This window comes from Rhinolophus sinicus, chromosome 10, assembly GCF_057876585.1.
Source record: "Rhinolophus sinicus isolate RSI-liver-muscle chromosome 10, RSI-T2T, whole genome shotgun sequence".
In the NCBI taxonomy this organism is placed as follows: domain Eukaryota; kingdom Metazoa; phylum Chordata; class Mammalia; order Chiroptera; family Rhinolophidae; genus Rhinolophus; species Rhinolophus sinicus.
This window is the reverse complement of record NC_142510.1, coordinates 16193328-16218424: the sequence shown is the minus strand read 5'-3', so window position 1 is coordinate 16218424 and position 25097 is coordinate 16193328. Positions and strand designations below refer to the sequence as shown.

The 25097-nt window shown below is 50.7% G+C and overlaps 1 protein-coding gene across 3 annotated transcripts in view; it reads left to right on the top strand.

Annotated features, from left to right (window-relative positions):
• Nucleotides 1-25097, top strand: part of RAB11FIP3 (RAB11 family interacting protein 3) — a 71998-nt gene that overhangs the window by 22016 nt on the left and 24885 nt on the right. For all 3 annotated transcript variants that reach the window (XM_074322930.2, XM_074322929.2, XM_019756180.3), the window contains exons 2-3: nt 11678-11771; nt 18707-18798. In XM_074322930.2, coding sequence (XP_074179031.1) covers nt 11678-11771; nt 18707-18798 — 186 coding nt within the window. The remainder of the gene's footprint in view (nt 1-11677; nt 11772-18706; nt 18799-25097) is intronic.

The following is a 25097-nucleotide window of genomic DNA, read 5'->3' as shown; positions in this document are numbered from 1 at the left end:
CCCAATATACTGCCCCCCTGAATGATCTCTTGATAATTTTTAAAAATTATGACAATCATAGACATTAGGTTAGTTCTACAGTTAACTTTATTCAGCAGTGGTGGTCTGATACGCCAAGGTTTAATGCTCAGCATTTTAGAGCTTCTAGAATTTTTCAGTCCTCTCTAGATTGGGTTCTAGCTAGGTATTATCCTAATCTAGGAACTGTCACTTTTAGATTTAAACCAACTCTCAAAAGAACAAAACCAAAAGCAAACCGCAGACAGCGCAGGAATGACCTCATCTGCTCCGTGTTGGGGAACGAGAGCTGCGGGGCGTCGTCCCCACTCAGGTTGGTAACCAGAGGCCCAAGTCCAGGTGACTGTGGGCTCCTATCCCGGGTCCCCCTGTGGGGAGAAACTTTCTGCCAGAAGACTTGCAGGGGCCTCAGCATAGAGCCTGTCTTCTCCTCACACTCACCCGTGCCTTCCCAGCTGTGTGTTCGTCAGGTGTGTTTTGTGCCACCTGGGCCGGGTACGGACGGGCTCCCGGGGTGGAAGGGATAGGCCTGGTCCTTGCCTGGGAGGCACATGAGCAAGTGGAACAGGAGGACGTGTGCGTCGAGTTGTCTACCAGGCATGGGGTTCTTGGGGTGAGTCCTGAGGCCTGGGTAGAAGCCCTGTGAGCAGGGGTGGGGCAGCAGGGATAGGGGCTGCTGTAGGCGCAGAGACCCGGGTGCAGCATGCCGGTTGGGGGAATGGTGTCCTAATGATATTGGGGTGGGAGAGTTGGTCTTCCTGGCAATCCTGCACGTGCAGGAGAGGATGCTCCTTGGCCCTTTCATCTCTGCGTTTCCTTAGCCGTTGCCTCGGCCTCTCTGGCCCACGTCAGATGTTGGTTGTCTAAGGGAAGGCAAACACCGGCACCCCTCGGCCAGGGGTGTCAAGGTTTGCTTTGTCTCGGGATGATTCTGCAGAGTTGGCTCTTCTTGGAAGAGGATGGCTCCTTCAGAAGGACTTAAAGAGTGAGCCCTGGCAGGCTCTCCTCCCAGAGTGGCCCTTGGTACCGCTCACCTGGGCGGGCGTGCAGTGGGCGGGGACCTCGGCACACGTGCAGATGGGAGCCCTGCCGCCGGGCCCGGTGTCTGGACGTGGCCTTCAGAAGATACCGTGGTGAGCACGTTGGCGTGCGATGACCAGTTCATATACCTACGGCCTGCTCGCCGTCCCTCATCTGGCGCCCCTGACTCTCCCCAACACCAGACCTGAATTTTAGGAATGAGCAGGAGGGATTTCTGCTTCCCGAGGTGCCACTGTTTCCTCTAATTAATGTGGTTACATAAGTGTTGAATGTGTTCTTTGGTAATGTCTATAAATTGTTTCATTTCCTTAGCATGTTTGCGTAAAACTTGAATGTGTCCAGGTGACAAAGCTTTTTAACGCAGAGTGATCTGGAGTTTTAAACCACATAATGAAGTCTCCGGGCTGTTTGTGCATTTGTGCCTTCAGATAACCCAGGTGGGAGCTACAGGCGCCAGGGAAAGCATTCAGTTCCTTGTGCTTGTAGGGCTGAGACTCCTGTGTTCTGCGGGTGGGTGGAGTGCGGTGGCCCCCAGGGCCAGCCACGTGGCCCTCTCCCAGCACAACAGCTTACTTCTGTGCGGCCAGCTGTCTGTTGCAGTCACTGTAGGGACAGCGACTGGCATGTCACACTGGCCATGCTCGCCTGTCCCGTCATATTCCCCCGCCTTCTCGGGATCCTGCCCCCGCAGTGTCCAGTCCTGGGACAGCTGACCGCACAGGAGCCAGGTCACTTTGCCAGGGCACCTATAGCCCCCAGTTAACGAGCAATCCTGGCTTTTCATCAGCTTTTTTTAGGGACCACTTTTAAGTAGAAAGGGACAGTCAGGGACCTCAGATACTTGAGGAAAGCCCCCCACAAGGAAGGGAGAGACCAAAACCAAAACCACAAAAGAAAAAGCAGAAAGCACTTGAAGGGAACAACAGTCAGTGCAGAGAACAGAAGGAAACTTGGAAAATACAACTTGGTTTATATTGTCGGATTAAAGAAGACGTCGCATTCAGAGAACTAGGAAGCTCCCTCAGAAATTAAAAATGAGAAAAAGGCGCCCAGTCGAAGGGTTGGATGATCAAGTCAAGAATATATCCCACAAAGTTCTTTACAAGGCAGCGAGAATAGCAGGTAAATGATAAGGAAATGTGAGACTAACGAGGCAGAGCGCCTCACAGCCGTGCTGGGAGCGGGACAGGAGGGGGCCACATGGGAATCCTGTGTCTCCATTTGAAAGGTCTCTTCCTGTGCTCAGAACAGCGAGGAGAAAGGACCCCTCAAAACACAGGGAATCCTGCTGATGGAGGGAGGTTCCCAGCAGCTTCTGGAGATGGAAACAGGCCCCATCCACAAACAGCATCAGGACAGGGTGGCAGCAGATTCTAAGGCACCAGCAGGAGTGAGCTGGGGCTGGGGCAGTGGCCTTCCCGAAGCCATGGGGCTCGTTTCCAACCTGTCCCCACGCACCCAGGCCCCTATCAGAGGAGGGAGGAGTGCAGTGCCTCAGACCCCATCGCCCCGCAGCTTTCTCAGCAGGGAGCCCCAAGCAAGGAGGAGGCAGGCGGCCAGCTGGGAGGCGGGGCCGCAGGGCCCAAGGCTGTGGGATGGTCTGAAGGAGGCGCGTAGTCCTGCAGGGGTGTCAGAGCAATAGACACGCAGAAATTCAGGCAACACAAGGCAAAGGCACTGAGAAGTCAGGGGAAATGACATAAGAAAGGCAGTGCTGTCGTTTAAACGGTTCAGCAGTGCAACATATTTACGTCGTCGATGATGGAAACACCGCAGCAGGCCTAGCCAAACTTGGGAGGGGGCGGGGAGAGTGCTGGCTTCTCATTTTCTACCCTCAGAGGCCAAAAGGCAACGTATAAATTTGAAAAGCCAAGAAAATAGCGCCAGGAGCATATTACTTAGGCATGGAGGCAGTGACCCCCTAAACCACCCAGAACTAAAGAGCAGAAAGAAGGGCTTCTCCAAGCCGGGTGGGGTGGGTGAGAAGGGCCGGAGCTGCTGTCGGGTTCCAGGCCTCACAGCATTGTGAGTGTTTGGTCTATGTGCCTGTATTTGATAGCTTTTCAGTTTGTGTTTTTCCCCTCCTTTACTTACTCTCGGGGGTCGTCAGGTGGTCTCCCCGTATGGAATGTGCAGAGGTGGCTGGGATAGGCTGGAAGGCACCCTGCTTTCATGCAGCTTGGAGCGAGTCTGGAGCTGAACAGTCCTTGATCCAGTTGGTTGACATTCCAGAGAAGAGCCCCAGGGCAATAATGTTCCCCAGGGAACACTGTCATAGCCCCTTGGACGGGGCTGCGGGGCCAGGAGTGCCCCTGCCTACGGCCTGCTCGCCGTCCCTCATCTGGCGCCCCTGACTCTCCCCAACACCAGACCTAAATTTCAGGAACGAGCAGGAGGGATTTCTGCTTCCCGAGGTGCCACTGTTTCCTCTAATTAATGTGGTTACATAAGTGTTGAATGTGTTCTTTGGTAACTTCTATAAATTGTTTCATTTCCTCAGCATGTTTGCGTAAAACTTGAATGTGTCCAGGTGACTATTTTCCCAAGTATTCTCCTATGCATTTTAAGATTTTGTTGTCTTTAAAATAACATAGAGACAGCTCTGTGAATATACTAAAAAACCCCACTGAATTATATCCTTTAAATGGGTGAATTGTGTGGTATACAAATTATATCTCCATAAACCTGTTATCAGAGGTGACGTGGAGAAGTCAGAACGTTTCCAGACCCGGCTTCTCTGCTGCCCACACCGCCTGCACCAAGGGCTCTTCAAACAGAGTGGGTGCTGGACTGGTTGGAGAGCAGCAACCTGCCAAAATCCCAGTGATGACAGATACAGGGAGAGAGCAGCTTCTGGTGCTGGAGACAACCCACGTCTGTGTCCGAAGCACAGCAACGAGAACTAGCCAGGCTCTGGTTACAGCTGGGCGCTGAGCAGGCTGCTGCCAGCAAGCGAGGGCACAGCTCAGTGACACGGCCACACCCATTTCTGAAAGACCAAATTGGATTCCAGAATGTGACCCATGCCTCTTGCGGGACATATGGAATGGCTTTTCCATGTAAGACCGGCATTATGCTTTTATTCTAGAATTTTCTAAGCCCTACCTACCCCGTAAACCAGGGGCAGTTAAATCAGTTCATCATCACAGCTGATGTAAGAAGCTATTCTTGTACCTCAAGCAGGAAAACTGAGCTCCCAACGAGCACATTCAGTGTTAGAAAACTCTTACGTTACTGTCTTCTTTCCAAGTTTTAGGTTTGGAAATAAACATACCTTGCCTTTTAAGTTGCCCAGAAAGTAAACATTAGATTTACTTGAATGAAGTCAATTTTTCCCCCAGCAGAACCCAGTAATTCTACAGGGGTTTTAAGATGTCTAGGGAGACAGCAGGCCTTTCTTTTGTGGCCACATGCTGGCCTGTTTTTAAAAAATTAAATGTTTCTCCTCATCTAGAGAAATCTTGGAACAGGGTCTTTAAGCATAAATTGCCAAGCATAACCCCCGAAAAAGTTATTTGCCAGAGTAGTTGGTGCGAAGCAGACCTATTAGGGGTTAAAAAAAAAAAACAAAAAAAACTCTGGCGCTGTCCCAGGTCCTGGAGCCGTAGTGTGACACTTTCCTAGTGTGACACTTTCCGGCAGGCTTAGGAAATGTAATACACAGGAAGCTCTTTCCTATTCGGCTGCTCTCTGGACAGTTACAGATAGAAAATCACCACTGCTTTGTAAGAGGCTTGAGTCATCTATCATTTGTGTCTGGCTTTCAAAGGTCCTGAGAACAAAGTTGTGGCTCTTCCTCTTCCTTCCCTTCTCCCCGCCTCCTCCGTCCTCCTCTTCCTCCTTCTTTTTCCCCTGATCTAAGAAGTCGAAACAGTGCCACTCTGGTGAGGGCTCAGCTTTTGCAGGTTTTCTATGAATGAAGTCTGTCACTATGTAGCAGACAACCATCCCTACATTCCTAAGAATCCTTCCGTTATCTCCATTAACACGAACCAACAAGCAAAATCTCCCACTCAAGTGCATACCTACTCTTAAGAAATAACATGCTACAGATGTGGTCTTAGCCTCGTCTACCCCTTTTCCCTGCTTACCTCCCCACCCAACCCCCCGCCCCAGAAGAAACCACAACCTTAAACGTAAACTGAAAATCACAGCTCTGACTATTTAAAATGCTCCAGGCTTCTTTCCAAAAGTGTCAGTAAAAAACAGAATGTATATATCCTTCCTGTCTCCTGTTTATACACTTTGCACGTTATGTGACATTTAGTCTTTTCTAGACTTATTAAATGACTTAGTTTCTGCTTCTCCCTAAAATCTAAGTAAGGAAAGTTGGCAATGACATCTTGAGTGTTGGACCCAGAACACCCACCTGCCGGAGCAAAGCCGGTTGGGGCTGTCTGCACCTGAGAACTGGATGGCGCGGGCCGCGTGGGTCCCTTCAGGTGGCTGCAGCTCAGGACAGCGAAGGAGACTTCTCAGAAAGAGCAGGGAGAACCCGTTGTATGTTTGTTGAGGTGCTTTACAGGTGCTCTTAGAGACAAGCGCAGGTGCCATGAGGTGGGCCGGCTGCTGCCCTCAGTACGGACATTCAGATACGGACATTCAGATACGGACATTCAGCTACGATCTGTCCTCAGGCTGTTGAGTTTCTTTTCTCCCTACCTGCTCCTGCCCACCCTGCACATCTGGTGTCAAGTTTATGAATAGTTAAGGGAGCCCCTGGGAACATTTTGTTTATCGTCACCATGGCTACTCCCTGCCCCCAACACCCCAGTTTGTTTATGCATTCTTATGTTGATGGACATTTGGGTGGTGTCCATTTTTTTGGCCATTCATAAATAAAGTTTCTATGACCCTTCCTGTCCAAGTCTTCCTATGGACACAGGCTCTCATTCCTGTGGGTGAAAACCTAGGAATGAAATGACTGGGTCTTATCTTAGGTACATAGTTAACTCTTTAAGGAATTTCCAAACAGTTTTCCAAAGTGGTTGTGTAATTCTACATTCGCAGCAGCCGTGTATGAGAATTCCAGTTTCTCCGTTATGGCCCGTCCTTTTAATTTTAGCTATGTAAATAGATGTGTACCTTGTTATCGCTTTAATTTCCATTTCCCTAGAGGCTATTGATACTGACTCGAATCCTTTTAAGTCTATTGAAATTTGTTTTATGGTCCAGAATATAGTCTGACGTGGTAAATATTGCTTGAAAGGAACGTGTATTCTACTTTTGTTGGCTGGAGTTGTCTGTAATTGATCGTTAGGTTGAGGTGCTTGATAATCGTGGTGGTTGTCACAGCAAGGGGCAGAAATGGGGGTAATTTCTCCCTGGGCGGTGCTGCACTCTCAGCACGATTTCTGCAGCCCTGCTTCTGTAGTTGGAGTTAATTAACTGTGGTGTGAGAACTTGTTACGGTCTCTTCTCTTGCAGATTAGGTCTCCTCCTCTGTAGCAGACGCAATATAACTTGTTAGGAACTTTCTCATATGGCGGGAACCAGCTTCTCCATCCATCTGTACCTGGTTGCAGAGGGGGTGTTTCTCCCATGATGTTTCTGTAACTTGCTGTGTTGTTTGCTGGAGGGGGGGCTAGCTTGCTTTCACGGCTCTGGGGTATGTCTCTTGGCGTGGTTTTCTGGCTCTGCTGATTTTCCAAGAAAAGGCAGGTTCTTATTTTTCAGTCTTAATTGTTTGTTTCTGAAAGCTTGTGAGTGGAGGCCTGTGGGCTTGGATAACTGGAACCATCCCCAAACCATTGACTGCGTGGAAGTTGGTTTATTCTCCAAAGAAAGTGTCAAGTGGACTTTCTAATGTATACACTTTGATTCAGCCTTGCTCATTCTCACATGGTAACATATAAAGGGCCTACTCCCAGTTAGTTATTTGTTTCAAAAGCATTGGGTTAATGTTTCAGAATGAATGACTTGGTACTTTGTGTTCAATTCCTGGTACTTTGAGTTCACTTAAAATTCTTAGGAATCTTAAGGACAGATTGGCCATTACAGATTCCAGGTTAGATAACTCTGCGTACCCAGCAAGATGCTCACAAGACATCATGTGCTTTAGAATTGAAGGCTTTGGTGAGGTAAGGAGGGAGGCATTCAGTTATTTCAAGAAATCAGCTGATGAGTAACTCTGAGCCCAGTGTCTCCAACACCTAGAGCCCTGGGGTGGAGGGACAGAGGCTGCCGTCTTCTTCGTGTTGTGGAGGGAGAAGAGGGAGAGTCTCTCTCTGACTCCAGAATCCTGGACTCTTAGGATCAGTCAGCCTGAGCTGGTCCCGTCCCAGTCTGGCTTTTCTGTTGCTCATGGTCAACAAATGATGGTGAGAGAGCTGAACTTGGCAGCACCTGCCACCCTGCTCAGCACCGTGGAGGCCCTGAGGGGTGTTTGCGGATGAAGGGGTTTGGCCTCAGCCAGGGCTCATGCCCATCGCAGCCCTAGCTCTGATTCTCCACCTAGGAAACACCCTGCCTACACCCTAAATATTCTGATGCCAAAACCCTCCTACCCTTGGGGTTTCCTGTATGGACCTTCCCTCCTTTTGTGGTCAAAAGTCAGCTCTTCCTGGCTAAATATCTCATCCGTTTGTCCCCTCTCCCTTCCCATGATCTTTCCTTTCTTCTTGCTCTTCTTTGCTCTTTTTCTCTCTTCTCCTCTCTCTCTCTCTCTCTCTCTCTCTCTCTCTCTCTCTCTCTCTCTCTCAATCTCTCTCTCTCTCTCTCTCTCTCTCTCTCTCTCTCTCAATCTCTCTCTCTCTCTCTCTCTCTCTCTCTCTCTCTCTCTCAAGTTTTCATTATGGAAAAATTCAAGTCTATCCAGAAGTAGAAGAACAGTGTAATGCTTCCCCGGGACCCCTCCGCCCCCCCAGCCGCAGCAACTCCTGTCCTGGTCAGTCGGTTATGTATGTGTAACCATGTATGTGCCTTAGCCCCAGAGTTTTGAAATATCTCTAAACATTTTAGTAAGTGTATCAAAAAAGCAATGTGCTTTTATAAATTACTAACATATCATTATCACACCTACAAAAATGAACAACAGTTCCTTAATATAAAATATTCATTCGATTTTCAGTATCCAGCATCAGTAATCAAATTTCTAATTATTTTATAAATGTGATTTTTAAAAAACAATTTATTTGAACCAGGATCCAAAAAAGTCCTTACATGGCAGTAGGTTGACATGTCTCCTGGGTCTCTTAATAAAGGTTTCCTTTCCTTTTTTTTTTCCCCTTGAAAATAGCAGGTCACTTATCTGACTCTTTCAAGGCCTTTCAAGGGTTTTGCTGATTATATCCCTGTGATGTTGTTGAAACATGTGACTTTGATCATCGTATTTCCTGTAAATTAGTAGTTGGATTCAGGTTCGATTGAGGTGGTGTCACACACTTGCGTCAGGAGGCACCTGGGGTCTGGTTGTCTGTCTCTGTCCTCAGGAGGCACTGAGGGTCATTGATTATGTCCACTGCTTCATGAAGGACTGCAGGATGGTACATTCTAATCCCATGGTTCCTGCTTCGTTTATTGGCTGGGTCGCTCCTTAAAGAACCCTGCCCCTCATGACCACCATTGCTCGCCCTGAGTTGCAGTTTGTATGGGAAAGGCAGGCTAACTGCTTGATTCTTTCCCTTTATTTAGTAGTTTTCATAATGATAAATTGGTTCACTAGTATCCTCCAATAATGACTAGTTACTTTTTTACCATAATTTATGCCTTCCTGGGTTGAAATGCGTTTGGTGTGTTCCAGTCCATTGCATGTATCATTCTCATCAGCTCTCATATTGTCTTATTTTTGGCTGTGAAAGCCTCTTTAGATTGGCTCCTGAGTTCTTTGACGTGACCTAATGAAGTCTTTGATAGCGTCTTTGCTTTCAGGTGTTACAAGCTGTTCCAGGCTCAACGTGCACATTTCCTGGCATTTCTCCAAGGGTCCTTGTTCCTTTTAATGGGAAGTGGCGTTTCAATCCACAACTTAGGGACTACGGGGGCTCACTGTTGATTGGACAGAATTAGAAGATTTTTGTTTTATTCTTCATATATCGTGAGTGATTCCTCATAGGGATACTTAAAATTCCAAGTCAGGATTATGGGGTGTTTGTCTACTCGTTTCAGTTTTGTAGCATTTTCTCCTTTTTCAATCATGTGGAGGACCCCAATTCTCAACAACACTTAGAACGATGGAATTAGAATATTCCTTATTACTTAGTGTTGCTGCTGAAAAGGTTAATGATAGTCTAATTTTCTTTTATAAAGTCACTTCATTTTTACATAGCTATTCAAAAGAATTTGTTTTCCTTTAAAGTCCAAGAAATTCACCAGATTAAGTCTTGGAGTAGGTCTTTTGGGGTCGGGAGTTGATATTCTTAGGTACCCAATGTGTTCTTTCAATAATGTAATTTTTATTTATTTATTTATTTTTTTGGGAAATTCTCTTAAATACAGTTTTAGTATTTGTTCTGTACCGTTGCTTTGGTCTTTCTTCTCAGGGACTTGTTATCCATTCTAATATGTCTTTGCCTCACTTCAATATTTATCACTTTCTCCTGAATCCTTTTTATCTCTTTATTCATTTATTTTTAAGAGCGTTGTTGAAGTATAATTTATACGCCATAAAATTCACCCGCTGTAAGTGTACAAATCAACGAATTCTAGTAAATTTATAGAACTATGCAGTCATCACCGCAGCCTAATTTTAAACTATTCCCACACTTCCAAAAAGATCCCTCGTGCTGTTTGCCGTCAGTCCCACTTCCACCCCATGATTCCCAGGCAACCACTGATCTTTGTGTCTCTATAGATTTTTCTTTCATGAAAATGTCCTATAAATGAAAGAATATAATTTGTAGTCTTTTACGTCTGGCTTTTTTACTTAGCAGAATGTTTCTGAGGTTCATTCATGTTGTAGCGTGTCAGTATTTCATTCCTTGTGGTGGCTGAACGACAGTCTGCTGTATAGGTGGACCACGTCTTGTTTATCCTTTCCTCGGATGATGGACATTTGGGTTGCTTTGGCTCTTTTGCTGTTACGGTTAATCTTGCTTGTTGTGCATATTTGCATACCCGTCTTTGTTTGGACCTGTTTTCCTTCCGTTTGGGTCGATATCTAAGAGTGGAGTTGCTGTGTTGTATGTATGGTAAGCTTATGTTTAACTTTTCAGGTAACTGCCAAATGATTTCCAAATTAGCCAGACCATTTCACGTTCCTCCTAGTGGTGTATGAGGTTCCAGGTTTTCCACATCCTTGCCAACCTTGGTATTGTCAGTAGTTTTGATTATAGCTGCTCCAGCGAGTGACATCTATCTCCTCGTGGTTTTAGTTTGCATTTTCCTAAGGACTCTTGAGCATCTTTTCATATGCTTATCAGCCGTTTGTATGTCCTGTTTGAATCTTTTTAAAATAACTGTTTAAATCTTTTGGCCACTTAAAAAAAGTGTGTTTTTTGTCTTGGTACATTGTGAGATTTCTTTATGCATTCTAGATAGAAGTCCTTTATCAGATATGATTTACAAATATATATATTTTTTATTAATTTCAGGTGCACAAAACAATTTTCTCTCAGTCTGTGTTTTGCCTTTTAATTTCACTAATGGTGTCTTTTGAAGTACAAGTTTGACATTTTGATGAAATCCAGTTTATACTTAGAAATGAACATGTATCTTCTTTCTGAAGAGTTTCATTCTCCGTAACACTCGTGTGAATTATCCTACTCACTCTTTTTGATTTGTTTTTTTTTTTTTAGATTTTATTGGGGAAGGGGAACAGGACTTTATTGGGGAACAGTGTGTACTTCCAGGACTTTTCTCCAAGTCAAGTTGTTGTCCTTTCAGTCTTAGTTGTGGAGGGTTCTGTTCAGCTTCAAGTTGTTGTTCTTTCAGTCTTAGTTCTGGAGGGCGCAGCTCAGCTCCAGGTCCAGTTGCCATTTCTAGTTGCAGGGGGCACAGCCCACCATCCCTTGCGGGAGTCGAATCGGCAACCTTTTGGTTGAGAGGACACGCTCCAACCAACTGAGCCATCTGGGAGCTCAGCGGCAGCTCAGCTCAAGGTGCCATGTTCAATTTTAGTTGCAGGGGGCGCTGCCCACCATCCCTTGCGGGACTCGAGGAATTGAACTGGCAACCTTGTGATTGAGAGCCCACTGGCCCATGTGGGAATCGAACCGGCAGCCTTCGGAGTTAGGAGCATGGAGCTCCAACCTCCTGAGCCACCGGGCCGGCCCCTCTTTTTGATTTGTGATATGCAAGGTCTACTTACCGAAGATATTTTTACTAAGGACCATGCACGGCTGTGAGAATGGATGGGTGGGTCTGTGCTGTGTATAATAGTCTAGGTACTGTCTACAATAATACCTAACACATCAACACTGATGATCTTCTTTGGCTTTTGAGATCAGGATCGTGTTCCATGACTCGTGGTCCTATGTGCGACGGGCGCCCTCTCCCCAGGGAACCGCCCGTTCTCTGGTTGGAGCCGTTGGTGGCCTTTGGGTCAGAGGAACCAATGACTTACTTTCAGCACCACACCTCGCAAGTGGGCTCCTTCTCTGAATGTGCGTGATACACCCCCCCGCCCCCCCCACCAATTTGGAAAAGGCTTGGGTAACATATTCTCACTTGGCCGTTGCAGGTGAAGGACTTAACGAAATACTTGGATCCCAGTGGGCTCGGCGTGATCAGTTTCGAAGACTTCTACCGCGGGATCGCAGCGATCAGGAACGGAGGTCAGTCATGCCCACGGCGTGCTTCCCTCCCCCTCAGCCACCCCTTCCCAGGGACCCCCCTCCGCAGGCTTCTTCTGTTGAGCTTAACGTCTTCCCTTCTCTTGGAAGCCCCTGCAGTGTCCCCGGTTTCAGGATGCCTTCTCTCCTTTCTGGTTCTCTGCTCCTCACACACCCTGTCTTCCAGGACTGACGGACTCAGCTCCTTATCCATAACGTTAGAAAGCTACTGCCATTTCCCCCAAAGGGTTTTTAATGACAACTGTCAAACATACTGAAATAACAAGAGACTTACGCAGTGAATCCCCATCTGTATATCTGTCATCTGTTTTCTACAGACAGCATTTTACTGTATCTGCGTTACCCACCCATCCTCCTGTCTGTCCAGCAATCCAGTCTCTTTTCTCTAATGGGATGCCTTTCAAATGAGTAGACTTCCCTACTCTTCCCTAAATACTGCAGCATGTGTAGCATTCATCAGTACCTAGAGCTCAGTATTTGTTTGCAGTCGTTTTTGAGTAAAAATTTACCTACAGTGGAATGCACAAATATTATGTGTGCCACTCTGTGAATGTTTTTTCCACGTCCACCATGTGCACCCCTCCCTCCAACTCCGGTTCAAACCATTGTTTCTCAGTCTAGTGTAGGACACAGCTCCCTGGCCCATGTGGGTATTATGAGCCTTGCGCTCCCCCTGGCTGAGGCATTAGGTTGCCAGTCGTGGGTCGGCTGCTCACGGCAGTTCTCGCCGGCTGCTGGCCGCTCACGCTGGCTGCCAGCCACTCACGCTGGCCACCTGCCGCTCATGGCAGCACACAGTAGCCCACAGCAGCTCATGCCAACCTCTGGCTGCTCACGGCAGCCCAGCTCCAGGGAGAGCTGCTGTTCACAATCTTAGCTGTAGAGGGCGCAGCTCGCTGCCCCTGTGGGAATCGAGCTGGCGAACTCAGCGTTAGGAGCACAGCGCTCCAACCACCTGAGCCACCAGGCGCCTCATCCTGTGAATTTTGATAAACCCTCTGCCTGGTCATGCAGATCCCTCTCATTGCACATGGTCCCTCATGGCCTTCCACACGCACCTCCCTCCTTTGGCACCTTCTTTGTTGTCGCCATAGATCAGTTTTGCCTCCCGTGGACGTCATGTAAATAACATCATCAGTATGTGCTCTCGCGTCTGGCTTCTCCCTGCATGTGATGTTTCTGAACCTCACCCGTGTTGTTTCCAGTGTCAGGAGCCTGCTGCTCTCTCGTGGGGGAGCGCCCCGTCGTCTGCTTGCACCACACGCTCGTCCGCTCCCAGAGATGGACACTTGTTCTGGGCTAGGATAGTTCCAGGTTGGGGCTCTTATGACTAAAGCTTCTAGTGACATTTGTGTCCAAGTCTGTGTAGACACATGTTTTCATGTCCTCGGGGCCTGGTCATGTGCCTACGAGCTTAGATTCTTACAGAGCTGCCAGGCATCCTTCCAAGGGGTTGGACCATTTTGCTCTCTCACCAGTTGCCCATGCCGCCCTCTTCAAATGAAATTCTGAAGCTCTGAGGAAATCCTTCCTTCTCATTCCCCATCTTCAGCCAGGTGGTGTGGGTGGGGGTGATGGTACCCTCCTTCCTGCACCTTGGCAGAGAGAGCGGGGCATAAACAGACTCGGTAGGGCCCGTGGTCATTGTGGGGCTTGGTCGAGGGGCGCCCTTGCAGCTGAGGTCCTACCAGCAGTTGATAGAGTCACCTATCTTGTCTGTCACCTCCCCAAAACTATTGCCCAGCAGTGTCACATAGACGCTGGGTTTCCTAAAACACCCCATCCCAGGTGGCTCTGGGTAGTCCTGTGGATGGAGCCCTGCGTGTTACTGCTTGTTCTTTCTCCTAGTCTGTCCACACACGTGAGCAATGGCACCGCCCGGGGACCCCGTGGTGAGCTGGCAGCGGGGGTGCTGGTGCGTACAAACATGCAAGGAGCGAGGGGACAGTAGGGGAGGGAGGGCTGCTGTCAGTGCCGTGGGTGGACCGAGCTTATGGCCTTATCGGCGGGTCCATGGCATCCGGGATTGAATCCAAAGGGACCGGTTGGAGCTCTAGGCCTTGGACATGACCCTGGTGATCTCCACGCCTGCATCAGGGGGTCGAGACTGGTCTTGTTCGGGTTTGGTGGTCGAGGAGCCCAGATTCTTCTCAAGTTTCAAGCCTGGGAGCAGCCGTGGCAGCTGGGCCGGTGGGAGTGGCAGGAAGGAGCCGTGGGCAGTGGCCAGAGAGAGATGGTGCCGAGGCCGTCCGTCTGTGCTGCTCTGAGGCCCTCGCTGAGCCCGGTCCAGGCTGGAGGCCGCTCTGCTCTGCTGGGCCATGGTTATTAGTGCCGCTGGAGCAAGCTCCTTGTAGGAGTTCCTGGGGGCTTGTGCCCTGGAGTCAGCATGCGCTCCCAGAAAATGGTGACTCAGGCAGCGCAGCCCCGTCCACTGTAATGAAATGCTCCGGCCATTGACCTGCCTGGTACGGGAGGAGAGCTGATTCTGCCTGTCAGGCAGGAGGGGTTGCTGTGCTGGCCCATGCGGTTGTCTCGTGGGTTGCGTGTGTCTTGAAGTTGAGTGACTGAAGGAGCGTGTACATGTCTATCGGTCTGCTGAGAGAAAATGGCCATCTGAGAACGGGCCGTCTCCGAGTCCTGACCTTTCCAAATGATGACCGTCCGCCCCGCTGCCCTGAGACAGGTCCTCTGCCCACGCTCCTCCCTCTTCCTCGCCTTGGCCTGGGCTGTTCCCATCGCAGCCAGGGCACCCTCTGTCCTTCCCAGGGCTTGGCAGAAAGGAGCCCAAGGTGAGGCCCAGGAAGGATTTGGGGCCCTCTGTCTGCCTGAGAGGAGCTGGCCAGTGCTCTGCTGTCTCCATCCAGAGTTCGCTCCAGCCTGCTCTCCCGTTTGGACCTCTCCGGGCTCACCTGGCCTGCTACACCTGGTTCCTACCCCTCCCCCAGGCACCTGGCCCTCTGCATCCTGTGTGTCCAGCACAGCAGCTGCACCTCCTCCTGTTTAGGGGAGCAGCCCAGTGCAGAGGGCAGGGGGCTCTGGACTGGACCTGTGCTCTGAGCCTCCAGGTCAGTTCACCTTGGGAAAGTCCTGTGTCGCTGGTCCCCACACACCATTGAGCCCCACAGGGGTTTTTTGAGTCTCTTTGTTTTTACATTCTATTTAGTAATGTTTCCACTTTGATTTAATCAAAAATAAAACCTCCAGGCCAGTCCTGGAGTTAGCATAGCTGCTCCAGGAAATGGTGCTGTCTTTTCAATGGGAGAACATTCTGGAATAGAAGCATCCCCTGAGGGTGGGGCTTGGTCTCAACATGATGCCACATTGTGGGGTGCATTGCAGGTGTCTTCTCCTCCCCCCACCCTGATTTTAGCCTGCGTAGAGCAGACCTCTGCTCCTGAAGTTAGGCAGTGGGCCCTGGACCCCAGGGGACAGTGTGCTGCTAGGGTATGTGGTTGAGGGGGCAGAGGGATGGGGGCCACGGACAGGGTTGGTGAGGGGGGTGGTCCTGCCAACAATGGGGCAGGGTCCCTGGGTGGGTGACCTGAGGGGAGCACGCTTTGCACGTTGCAGAGCAGCAAGAAGGCCAGTGTGCCTGGTTTGGGCAACCGGGATCGGAAGGTGGGGTAAGGCCAGGCTGTGGGCACTGTGCGAGGACTCGGCCTGTCAGGAGGCCTCATGGTTTGACTCCAGCCCCAGGCTCACCAAGGGGCTGTTGGGTGCAGTTGCCCCTGGGCTCGGTGCCATCAGAGCAAGACCGTCTCTTGGAGTGGGCGTGCGTGCTGGGCGTCCAGCTGACTGCAGCTGGTGTGGGCTTCGGGGAGGCAGTGCTGGTGGGGATACCCCACCCTGTACGTCGGACGTACTGCTGGGCCGACGCAGGGCTGCCGGCTTGACTTGGCTTTTCTTTCGTAATTTGCAATTTTTTTTTGTAATTTGACTTCATCATTTGAACTTTGGTTGGGAAAGGAAAGTGAAAATAAAATTAGAGGCAAAGCAAGTCACAGATAATTTTGAAATTGTTATTACAGCATTTGGAAGAATGGAAAGCACGGTTACCCACACTACATTTCAGCTCAAGTTCACGCTGGGTCTGGCCTCCAGTGTGCCGTCGTAGCCGCGCACAGCCTGTCGCGTGTCAGACTTCTGTTCTGCATCTCGCAGCGGCGTAGCAAGTGACACGATGCACTGACCCAGTTTGCAGGGAAAGCGCAAGGAGGTTGTTACTGTCATCACCACAGGCCTTATTTCAGGAATAGAATGAGCTAGAGAGGGAATTGTTACAAATAGGCCATTCGCTGGCTCAGTCCCTCCCCCCAGGCTCGGAAGTGTAAGATAAATGCACATTAAAAATGTCCATTTAATCGAAAAGGGTTTTAGTTCTTATAGAGAAAACTGATGGGAGCGTCACATTTAGTTCTCATCAAGATATAAAAACGCCATGTTCACATCTCCTCACTGTGTGGGGCAAGACCCCGGTATCACATCCCCACTGCAGGAATCCACGCATGTCCACGCATCTGAAATGCTGGGTTAAGTTTTGAGGGTTTGAAGTTCTATGTTTCAATGTTTGGAAGTGCAAGCAAGACTGTTCCCACCTGGGAGAGGGACATAGGCCAAGGACATCTAACCGTTTACAGCATGTGTGACCTCACTGCACTGGGGGCAGGATCCTCCGCCACTTCCTGGCCCAGAAACCAAAGCCTTCCGTCCACAGCAGCCCTCTCCCCCTCAGGAAAAGCACGCGCTGTGGTTCACCTGCACCAAAGCCCCCGGGCCGACAGCCCGGCCAGCGTGGGGACAGTGAGGGCCGATCCAAGGCCGGCACCGCCCACGTCAGGTCCCACTTCCATGCTCGGAGGCTCCTTCAGTCCTGGAGTCTAAGCCACTGAGATATGTAGCCACACTCACAGGGAAAACTAAAAAAACAACAGCAACAGAGGTCCCTGTGATTTTGAAAACAAAAACCACGTAAAGAATTTGGATATAAGGACCTTAGTCACCACTGCTGAGCAGTATTAAATCGGCAAAGGTGTCTCGTCATGAGCTAATGCATAACTGCTTGAATTTGCACACTTGTTGAGGGAAAGCATTTTTATTCTGTTTACGTGGAGAGAGAGAGCCTTTAAGAAACTGGACGGAGCGGACACGTGTCCTGCTCTGTGGTGATGGTCGTTCAGTGCCCACCCTTCCTTCCCCGGTTATACGGGCTGCGGTAGGGACTTCAAATCACTGACCCCTCAGAACCAGGCGGGGGGGCATGGCTGTTGGGGGGCAGCATTTTCCCACGTGGTTCAGATGCCAAAGAAGGGCCTCTGGCCAGGCCGGCCGGCCATGACCGCTTAAAGCGCTCCTCCCAGGAGCATCCAGGGACGCTCGCCCTTCCGTTCAGCCCTCAGAAGACTCCCCTGCATGTTTTAAATAAGTGCCTGATATTGTATTCGATTATGTGAAACATTGAGTAAGTAAGTGATTTAAGTAGCCGATACATTTTAAATAAGTAAGTACTACTGTGATCTGTTTTCTGCTCACACTTTGACACCTACTGTGTGGGTTTTCCTCACCAAGCAATTCTCCAGTTCTCTGCAGATACCTCCTGGGTGTGCCACAGTTTCATTCATTTTGGCACCAACCGCTCAGAGTTAGCACGGCCCTACTTTAGGTGTCCACGTTACCCACACTGTCTGACACGATCCCCTCCTCAGGTTCAAGAATTTGCTGTAATGGCTCATAGAACCCAGGGAAGCACTTCAGTCCTGTCACCAGTTTATTGTAAAGGTTTCAGTGAACAAGCCAGGTGAAGGGTCCACAACGCAGGAACTTCGGTCCTTGTGGAGTTTGGGATGCACCACCTCCCGACGTGTCGGTGTGCTCACTAACCCCGAAGCACTCCGAACCCCCTCATTTAGGCTTTTTATGGAGGTTCCATTGCACAGACATGATTGATTAAATCATGGGTCATTGATGATTGGCTCAGGCTCCAGCCCCCTCCCCCTCCAAGGATGTGGGGGAGGTGAAAACTTCCAACCATCTCATCACAAGGTCGGTTCCCCTGGCAACCAGCCCCCATCCTTGAAGAGCCACCTCATTGGTTTAAACCCAGGTACAGCTGAAAGGGTTGAATGATACCAGATGCTTCTCTCACCCCATCACGCAGGAAATTCCCAGGGTTTTAGGACTGTGCCAGCAACTGGGGTGAAGACCAAATCAGTGTTTCTTAGGCTCTGACAGTATCACAGTAGTGAGGCAACCTGAGGAAACGAGCCTCTTCACCATCTGCACGTTCTTCGGAAAGTGTTCTACCTGCCCTGGCTGGGAGACTGTGGAAGCCAGTACGTCTTCTTTGTGGGAGTTGGTCATGTTTCAGGAGTCATGTCTCTGTTGCTGCTGTCAGAATTACAGTCTGTCCATCATGAAAAGATTGCTTTTCCTTTAAACCTTTTTTTTTATTATAAAGTACAACATTTATTCTAGAAGATAAAGTTAAGCAGAAAACCAGAAAATGAAAACTGCCCGTGAGTCCAGCACCGAGAACGAGGTGTAGTTACTTTGGTGCTTTCATCATACCTACACCTCCCCAAACATGTACAGTTTTTAAAAAAATTAAGCCTGCACGTAACACTTGTTGATGCCCGTGAGCAGTATTACAGAGCTGATACAGAGCTGTTTCTCTTTTATTTACAACGCCGTCCAGCTCTTTTAAGAAACAGTTGCCATTTGGCCTCCATGCTGCCACCTCAGAACCCCGGCACGAAGTGCTGTGTCAGTGGGGACCCGCTTTCCGATCCGAACCACCACATTGCTTGCTTCCCCTGGGTTTCTCACCGCCAGCCCAGGCCCCACTGTGCACTCCCGAACTTTCGCCCTTGACCTGTCTGAATGGCTGGCTTACCTGCTGAGTCTGGTCTTCTCTCCCGCAGACTCCGATGGCCCGCTGTGTGGCGTGGCGCCTGCCCAGGACGAGGAGCCTCAGGCCTGCCCCGATGAGTTCGAGGACTTCGTTACTTTTGAGGCAAGTGGTTTTCCCGGGCGAGCAGAGAGGGGATTGGCCATCACACCTCGTCTTCTGTACACGCCAAGGTCCGCTTCACATAGTGGGCCCCTGGGCGGTTTGCGTAGGAAATGGCCTGAGTGGCAGGGCAGGGCTCGCTGCTGTGGTGCACACTGCTGTGTGTGTGTGGGGGGGACTGTGGTCGGTGGGTGCTGGGCTTTGGGAGGCTTGCGGCTGCAGCAGGTGGTGTGCGGGTGTCGCCTCTGAGTGTTTCACGCCTGAGCTCTTGGCAGGAGGTGGCCCTGGGGGCCTGTTAGTGGAACGACAGGCTGAGTGGTGGGGCTCTCCCTTGATGCTGCCCCCTTCTGCCAGCAGGGGACGTCTTGTGACTTTTTTTTTTTTTTTAAGATTTTATTGGGGGAGGGGAACAGGACTTTATTGGGGAACAGTGCGTACTTCCAGGCCTTTTTTCCAAGTCAAGTTGTTGTCCTTTCAATCTTAGTTGTGGAGGGCGCAGCTCAGCTCCAGGTCCAGTTGCTGTTGTGCCCACCATCCCTTGCGGGACTTGAACCGGCAACCTTGTGGTTGAGAGGACGCGCTCCAACCAACTGAGCCATCCGGGAGCTCAGCTCAAGGTGCTGTGTTCAATCTTAGTTGCAGGGGGCACTGCCCACCATCCCTTGCAGGACTCGAGGAATTGAACCGGCAACCTTGTGGTTGAGAGCCCACTGGCTCACGTGGGAATCGAACTGGCAGCCTTCGGAGTTAGGAGCACGGAGCTCTAACCGCCTGAGCCACCGGACCAGCCAAACGTTTTTGTTTTATCAAATTTCAAGCTGTTTTCTGGGTTCAGGGACGTTGGACTAACTCCTCACTGTCCTCTGTGCCCTGCTCCCCTGAAGAAGCCAGGGTTGCTATAGTCACGTAGTGTTGCCTGTAAATGTGGGTGTTTTGTCCTCTGCCAAGGCTTGGGGAAGATCTGTGAGCACAGCCACAGAAGACAGACCACCGTCACTTGTGCCACCAGTTGGTGGGGACAGACACCGGGAGAGCCCAGGTGGCTCCATCTGGAATTGTTTTTTTAAATACGTTAGAAACTCCTGAGTCTTTGAAGAGCTGTGGAGACTCACTTCCTGGCTGTCACTTCTGCCATCACAGACCTCGCCCAGGCCACCTGGGCAAGCTCACCCTTCACAGCCTTGTCCCAAAGTACCAGCCCAGGGCAGGGACCACCCTGCATTATGTCCCCTGTGTTTATTCTGGATGTGACCCGGGGGTGCCCCGACCTGGCATACAGAGGCCAGTACCCCCTGGGCCTTGTACTGACTGCAGGGCACAGAGCGGCCTCAGTGTGCAGAACTCGGCCATGTCAGCTTTCACATGAACTGCTGCCCTCCTGCTATGAAGAGGCTGCTTCTGTGGCCTGAATAGGGCCCAGCCGCCTCTGCAGGGAGATGTGCAAGGCTCTGTGTGGTTGGGCACACCTTGAATTTTGCAGGAATGCAGCTGGGTCAGGGGAGAGCGTTCCTTTCTTGTTTGAAGCACCTGGGGAATTGCTTTCCCAGCAGTGATCTAGGGTCCTGTCACTTGGGGAGTTGGCCCCAGACCCTTATCTCATCTCCAGTGCACATACTTTATCGTCGCTGTCCTTTGTTCCATTCCTCTCTCATTTCTGCTAGGGCATGGTATCTCTTTTTTCATATTTTATGTGTAGGTGGCGTGTGCGTTGAAGGGTGGTCCCCCAAAAGATAGGTCCACCCAGAACCTGTGAACATGACCTCCTTTGGAGAAAGGGTCTTTGCAGACGTGATTCAGTTCAGGGTCTCAAGATGAGATCGTGCTGGGTAGTGCCCTTAGACGAGGAAGAGAGATGACACCCAGGGGAGAAGGCAGTATGAAGACAGGCAGAGGCTGGAGGATGAGGCCACAAACACGGGGCCACCGGGAGCCCACAGACACCAGAAGAAGCCGGGAAGAAGAATTGAACCCTGCTGGCACCTTGATTTCAGACTTTTGGCCTCCAGCCAAAAGAGAGAATACCTTGAGAGAATACATTCCTGTTATTTTTGGCCACCCCGTTTATGCTAATTTGATGTAGCAGCCCCAAGAAACCAATACAGTGTGTTACTCAGGATAGTAAAAGGCATCAACATGTGTTTTTTACTTCAAGTTGCCATGTGGTCCGAGAGGGTGAGCCAGGCAGGAGTGCTGTTTGACCCCGGCCCCTTTTGTCCTCAGCGCGGGTGGCCTCCCCCCATCCCACAGCCCACATGACTGGCCTTCCGCCTCCGTGGTGGTTGGCTCTGGCGGTGTGCCAGCTTCTGCCTCACAGTTGTTGTCTTTGGAAGGCCCGGTGGGAACCTGACGTTTTACAGGGTGTGCAGAAGGAATGCTTCTCAGGTTTTGAGACCTTGAGTTTTGCAAAATGGAAGAAACATTTCTTTTAAAGTGTTTTTGTTATTTAAAAAAAGACTATACCTTATATTTTAGAAGTTTTAGGTTTACTGAAAATGGAGCAGGTGGCACAGTGCGTTCCCATCCCCCCCCCCCACACACACACTCAGTTCCACCCAGAACCTGTGAACATCGTGCCCTAGTGTGATAACGTTTGTTACAATGATGACCCATTATTGAATCGTCATTAACTCAAATCCATAGTTTCCACTTGGGTTCACCTGGTGATTTACAGTCTGTGGGTTTTAGCAAATGTGCAGGGTCACGTAGCCACCGTTGTCGTATCGTACAGAGTAGTGGCACTGCCCTAAAAATCCGCTGTGCTCCCCTGATTCATCCCCGTCCCCACAAACACCCAGCAACAACTGGTCTTTTACTGTCCCCATCATTTTGCCTTTCCCACAATGTCACCCTGTTGGATTCACACAGCATGTGGCCTTTGCTGACTGGCTTTCTTTGCTTGGTAATATGGGTGTCAGGTTCCTCCATATTGTTTCATGTTTTTTAAGGTTTTTAGATGCAATGTTTAGGGGAGTGGAACTAGGTACAGAAAGACTGCTTTCCTTTCAAAAAACGCATGTACATTGTGTAATGTTAACAAGTCTAATAAAAATAGTGGAGAACATGTGTGTTACGTCCAAGTAGCACATTTAGAGGTCCTCTGCCAGCGAGCTTCAGAGATGAGGCAACCTCTTACTGGTTTTTGGGCTGGGCACATGACCCCGTTGGCCAGGGGACCCTGCTGCTCCTGCTGCTCACCTGCCAGGGCTGTTCAGCGGGTCCCGAAACTCCCAGCCTTTCACCAAGCATCCCTTCTGCTTGGCACTTGTAACAGACGCTCCTAGGAGAAAGTTCCCGACGTGGCGTCTCTGAGAAGGGGGAAGAGGTGAGGAGGTGACTTCAGGTTTGGCACTGACACTCAGGGAATGAGAAAAAAGCTCAGTCCCTGAGAATCTGAGGGTGGAGTGCTGGAGCCCTACAGGGGGCGATCTCGTGCACCTGGGTTTCTGGGAGAGGATGGGCCAGTCACGGAACTGGGAACTGGCCCTACCAGAGCCAATACGAATTGTCGCTGCTGTGCGTCCTCTGCTCCTCCCCCTCTGCCACTACCAGCACGAGATTAGCGAGCTGCCTTCATAAAATGACAGGGAAACGTGTCTTGTGTGCACACTGTTACCAGAAGGCTAGAGAGGCAAGAACAAAAGGCACTCTGTTTTGAGACCTGTTTGTTGGGAATCCAGCGAGCACACTTCCTGAACTTTGCCCCGTCGCCAGGCCGGCACCACCGGGGTTCAACGGAGCGCGTCTGGGAGCAGGTTAAACTTTTTCCCAGGTGATGGACCTCCAGGGGAACACACGGGGTTTGCAGAAATGCTGGCATGACTTGTCAGTTGAGAAGCGAGTGACCAGTCTGAAGGGAAGGCCCCAGCGCTTCTGATACGATGCGGGGGCCGTCTCCAGGAGCACACCCTGCCTGAAGCCGTGTGTGGAGCCAGGCCTTGCCTGCAAGGGTAAGAGGAGGCAGTGCTGGGGCGGGACACCAGCTCACACCGTGCCTGGCCTCAGTTTCCCTCTGAGGGACCCCGGGCAGGGTTGGCCACACCTGCATTCCTCCCTCTGTACCAGGCTTTTTTTGTCTGCATGTCAGCAGATCGTTTGTTAGCTGGTGAAGGTGACTTAACATGTTGCGAAAGTTTCTAAGATGCACTTAGGTTACCACCTGAGTTCATCTTAACATGTCATTTGTAAACATTCTTAAGGGTGGCAGCATAGACTTGTGAGCTTCGGGGCAGAACTGGGTCCTTTCTGGCAGCAAATATAAATGGATGGACGTGTCTGTGAGCTGCTCTTATGTTTGTCCGGTATGTAACAGGTGCGCGTACACCATGCTCTAAGCTGATTTGGCCTCTCTTGAAAAGCAGGTGTTTACCCACCTGCCCTGGCTGACATGTATTCGGGGCGACCTTGCCCAGTAGATGCTCGCCTCGGGGGCCGCGCAGGTGTGGCAGCACCTGGGAAATGAGCCATCTCTGTCCTCCCGATGGCTTGGCCGTCCCTGGCTTCGTCCTGGCTGCTCGTGGAGCCCTTTGGGCCTCTGTCTGTGCCCTCAGGCAGCGTAGGTTGTTCCAGGTTAGAGGCTGTTTACTGCCCGGCACCCCCACCAGGGTGTCTGTAGCTGTGCTGTGGGGACAAGACCTCCATGACCCCTTTGGTTGATAATTTGGGGCGAATTAAGGAGTAAGTACAAACATAAACCTTTTGTGAAGCAGGGAACGGTGTTCCTCTCCGTGCAGGGGAACGGGTTTGCTTTGGAAAGGAGAGTTGAAGGTGGGGGCGCGTTTGCCCGCCTCTGTTTAGAAGGTGGGGAGGTGCCCAGAATGGAGGCTGTGAGTGCCTGACTTGAAGGACACAGCCAGGTTTGCAGGGTCTGCCTCATTGTTCCCGTGTCAGTGCAGACTGTTTCCACCCGGAGCTCCAAGGGGGCTGTTGGCTGCAGCCCCCGCCTCCGCTGCACGATCCATGGCAGCTCCTTGCAGGTGAAATAAACAGGCCCACGTGCCTGGACCTTCTTGCCTCCCCTGGGGAGAAACACCAGATGGGTGCAGAGTTGATTTGCTCTTAGAGACGCTGAGCTGCCACTGAGGGCTGGGGATCCATGCAGCCCAGGAAAGAGCATCGTGGGTCTGTCAGAGTGCCGGTGGGGTGGCTTTTTAAAAGTTGACCTCAAGAGTCAAGTTCTGTTCCCCACAGGTAACCATTTTGGAGGATCCCCAGTCAGTGTCGGTGGGGGGCCCTCCCTGGCCCTGTGTGGTGAGGATTAGGGTGTGGGCCCTGCTTGCTTCCCAGGTTCGAGGCCTGAGGCTGAGGTTCAGGAGGTCCCTGGGGGAATCGTCCTGCAGAGAAGGAGCCGGGCTCTTGTAGGAGGTTTCAGCTGAACACTGACTAGCGGACTGGTCTTTGTCATTGTCGTTAGAAGTCTGGGGGGTCTTCCTGGTGCCCTTGGGTGATTCTCGGGCAGTAAGTACCCCACGTGAGCGAGCAGTGCCATCGAGGCAGCTGACGAGCAGCCCCCACGGCAGGAATTGGCTGTGGGTTTTGTGCCTGCTCTGTGGTGCTTCCCTCAGGCCAGCTGCTGACGTGCTGGCACCTGCCCAGCTCGGACAGCCCGCCTCGGCCTGTGCGGCTCGCAGGTCAAGCACAGCCAGCAGGCGCCTCTTCAAGTGATTTCCGGGTTTCAGATTTGAAAGTGAACGTGGTTGCCTTCGATTCCAAGGAAGGTTGGGCTTTCCCATGGGAGTGTAAGTAACATCATTGAACCCCTGAGGAGGCACATCTCATGTCATTCCCTATTTTATTCTGGCCCAATGAGCCGCTGGCAGGGATTCTACCCGCCAGCGACACGTGAACCCCACAGTCTTTCCGTTTCTGTTTCGGCGCCTTTCGTGGTCTCTCTTGATCCCTATGGTTGCAGCCTGGTGAGATCAGCATTTACACCCCGCCGTCTGACAGATGAGACAACAGGGCTCCGAGTGGTTGAGAACCCCAGTCCAGGGTCATATGACTGTGTAGACAGCGGACCAAAGATGGACGTCGGTCTCAAAGGCCACACCAGGCTCTCGCCAGCTCGGACAAGGCCCTTCTTGTCTCTTTGATGGGAAAAGTACCCTCGGGGCATAGCCTGGCGAGGCCTCTAGCTGCCCCGAAATGTAGCCGAGAACTGGTGACTTGGTTACCGCAGCCCATCTGAGCACACTTTCCACCTCCCGTGATGGGGGTACAAAGTGCACCTCTCTCCAGGGACTTTCTGTAATCTTACCTGTTTGCAGATCGTTACCCTCAGAATCTTGCAGGCGTGACATGTTGGC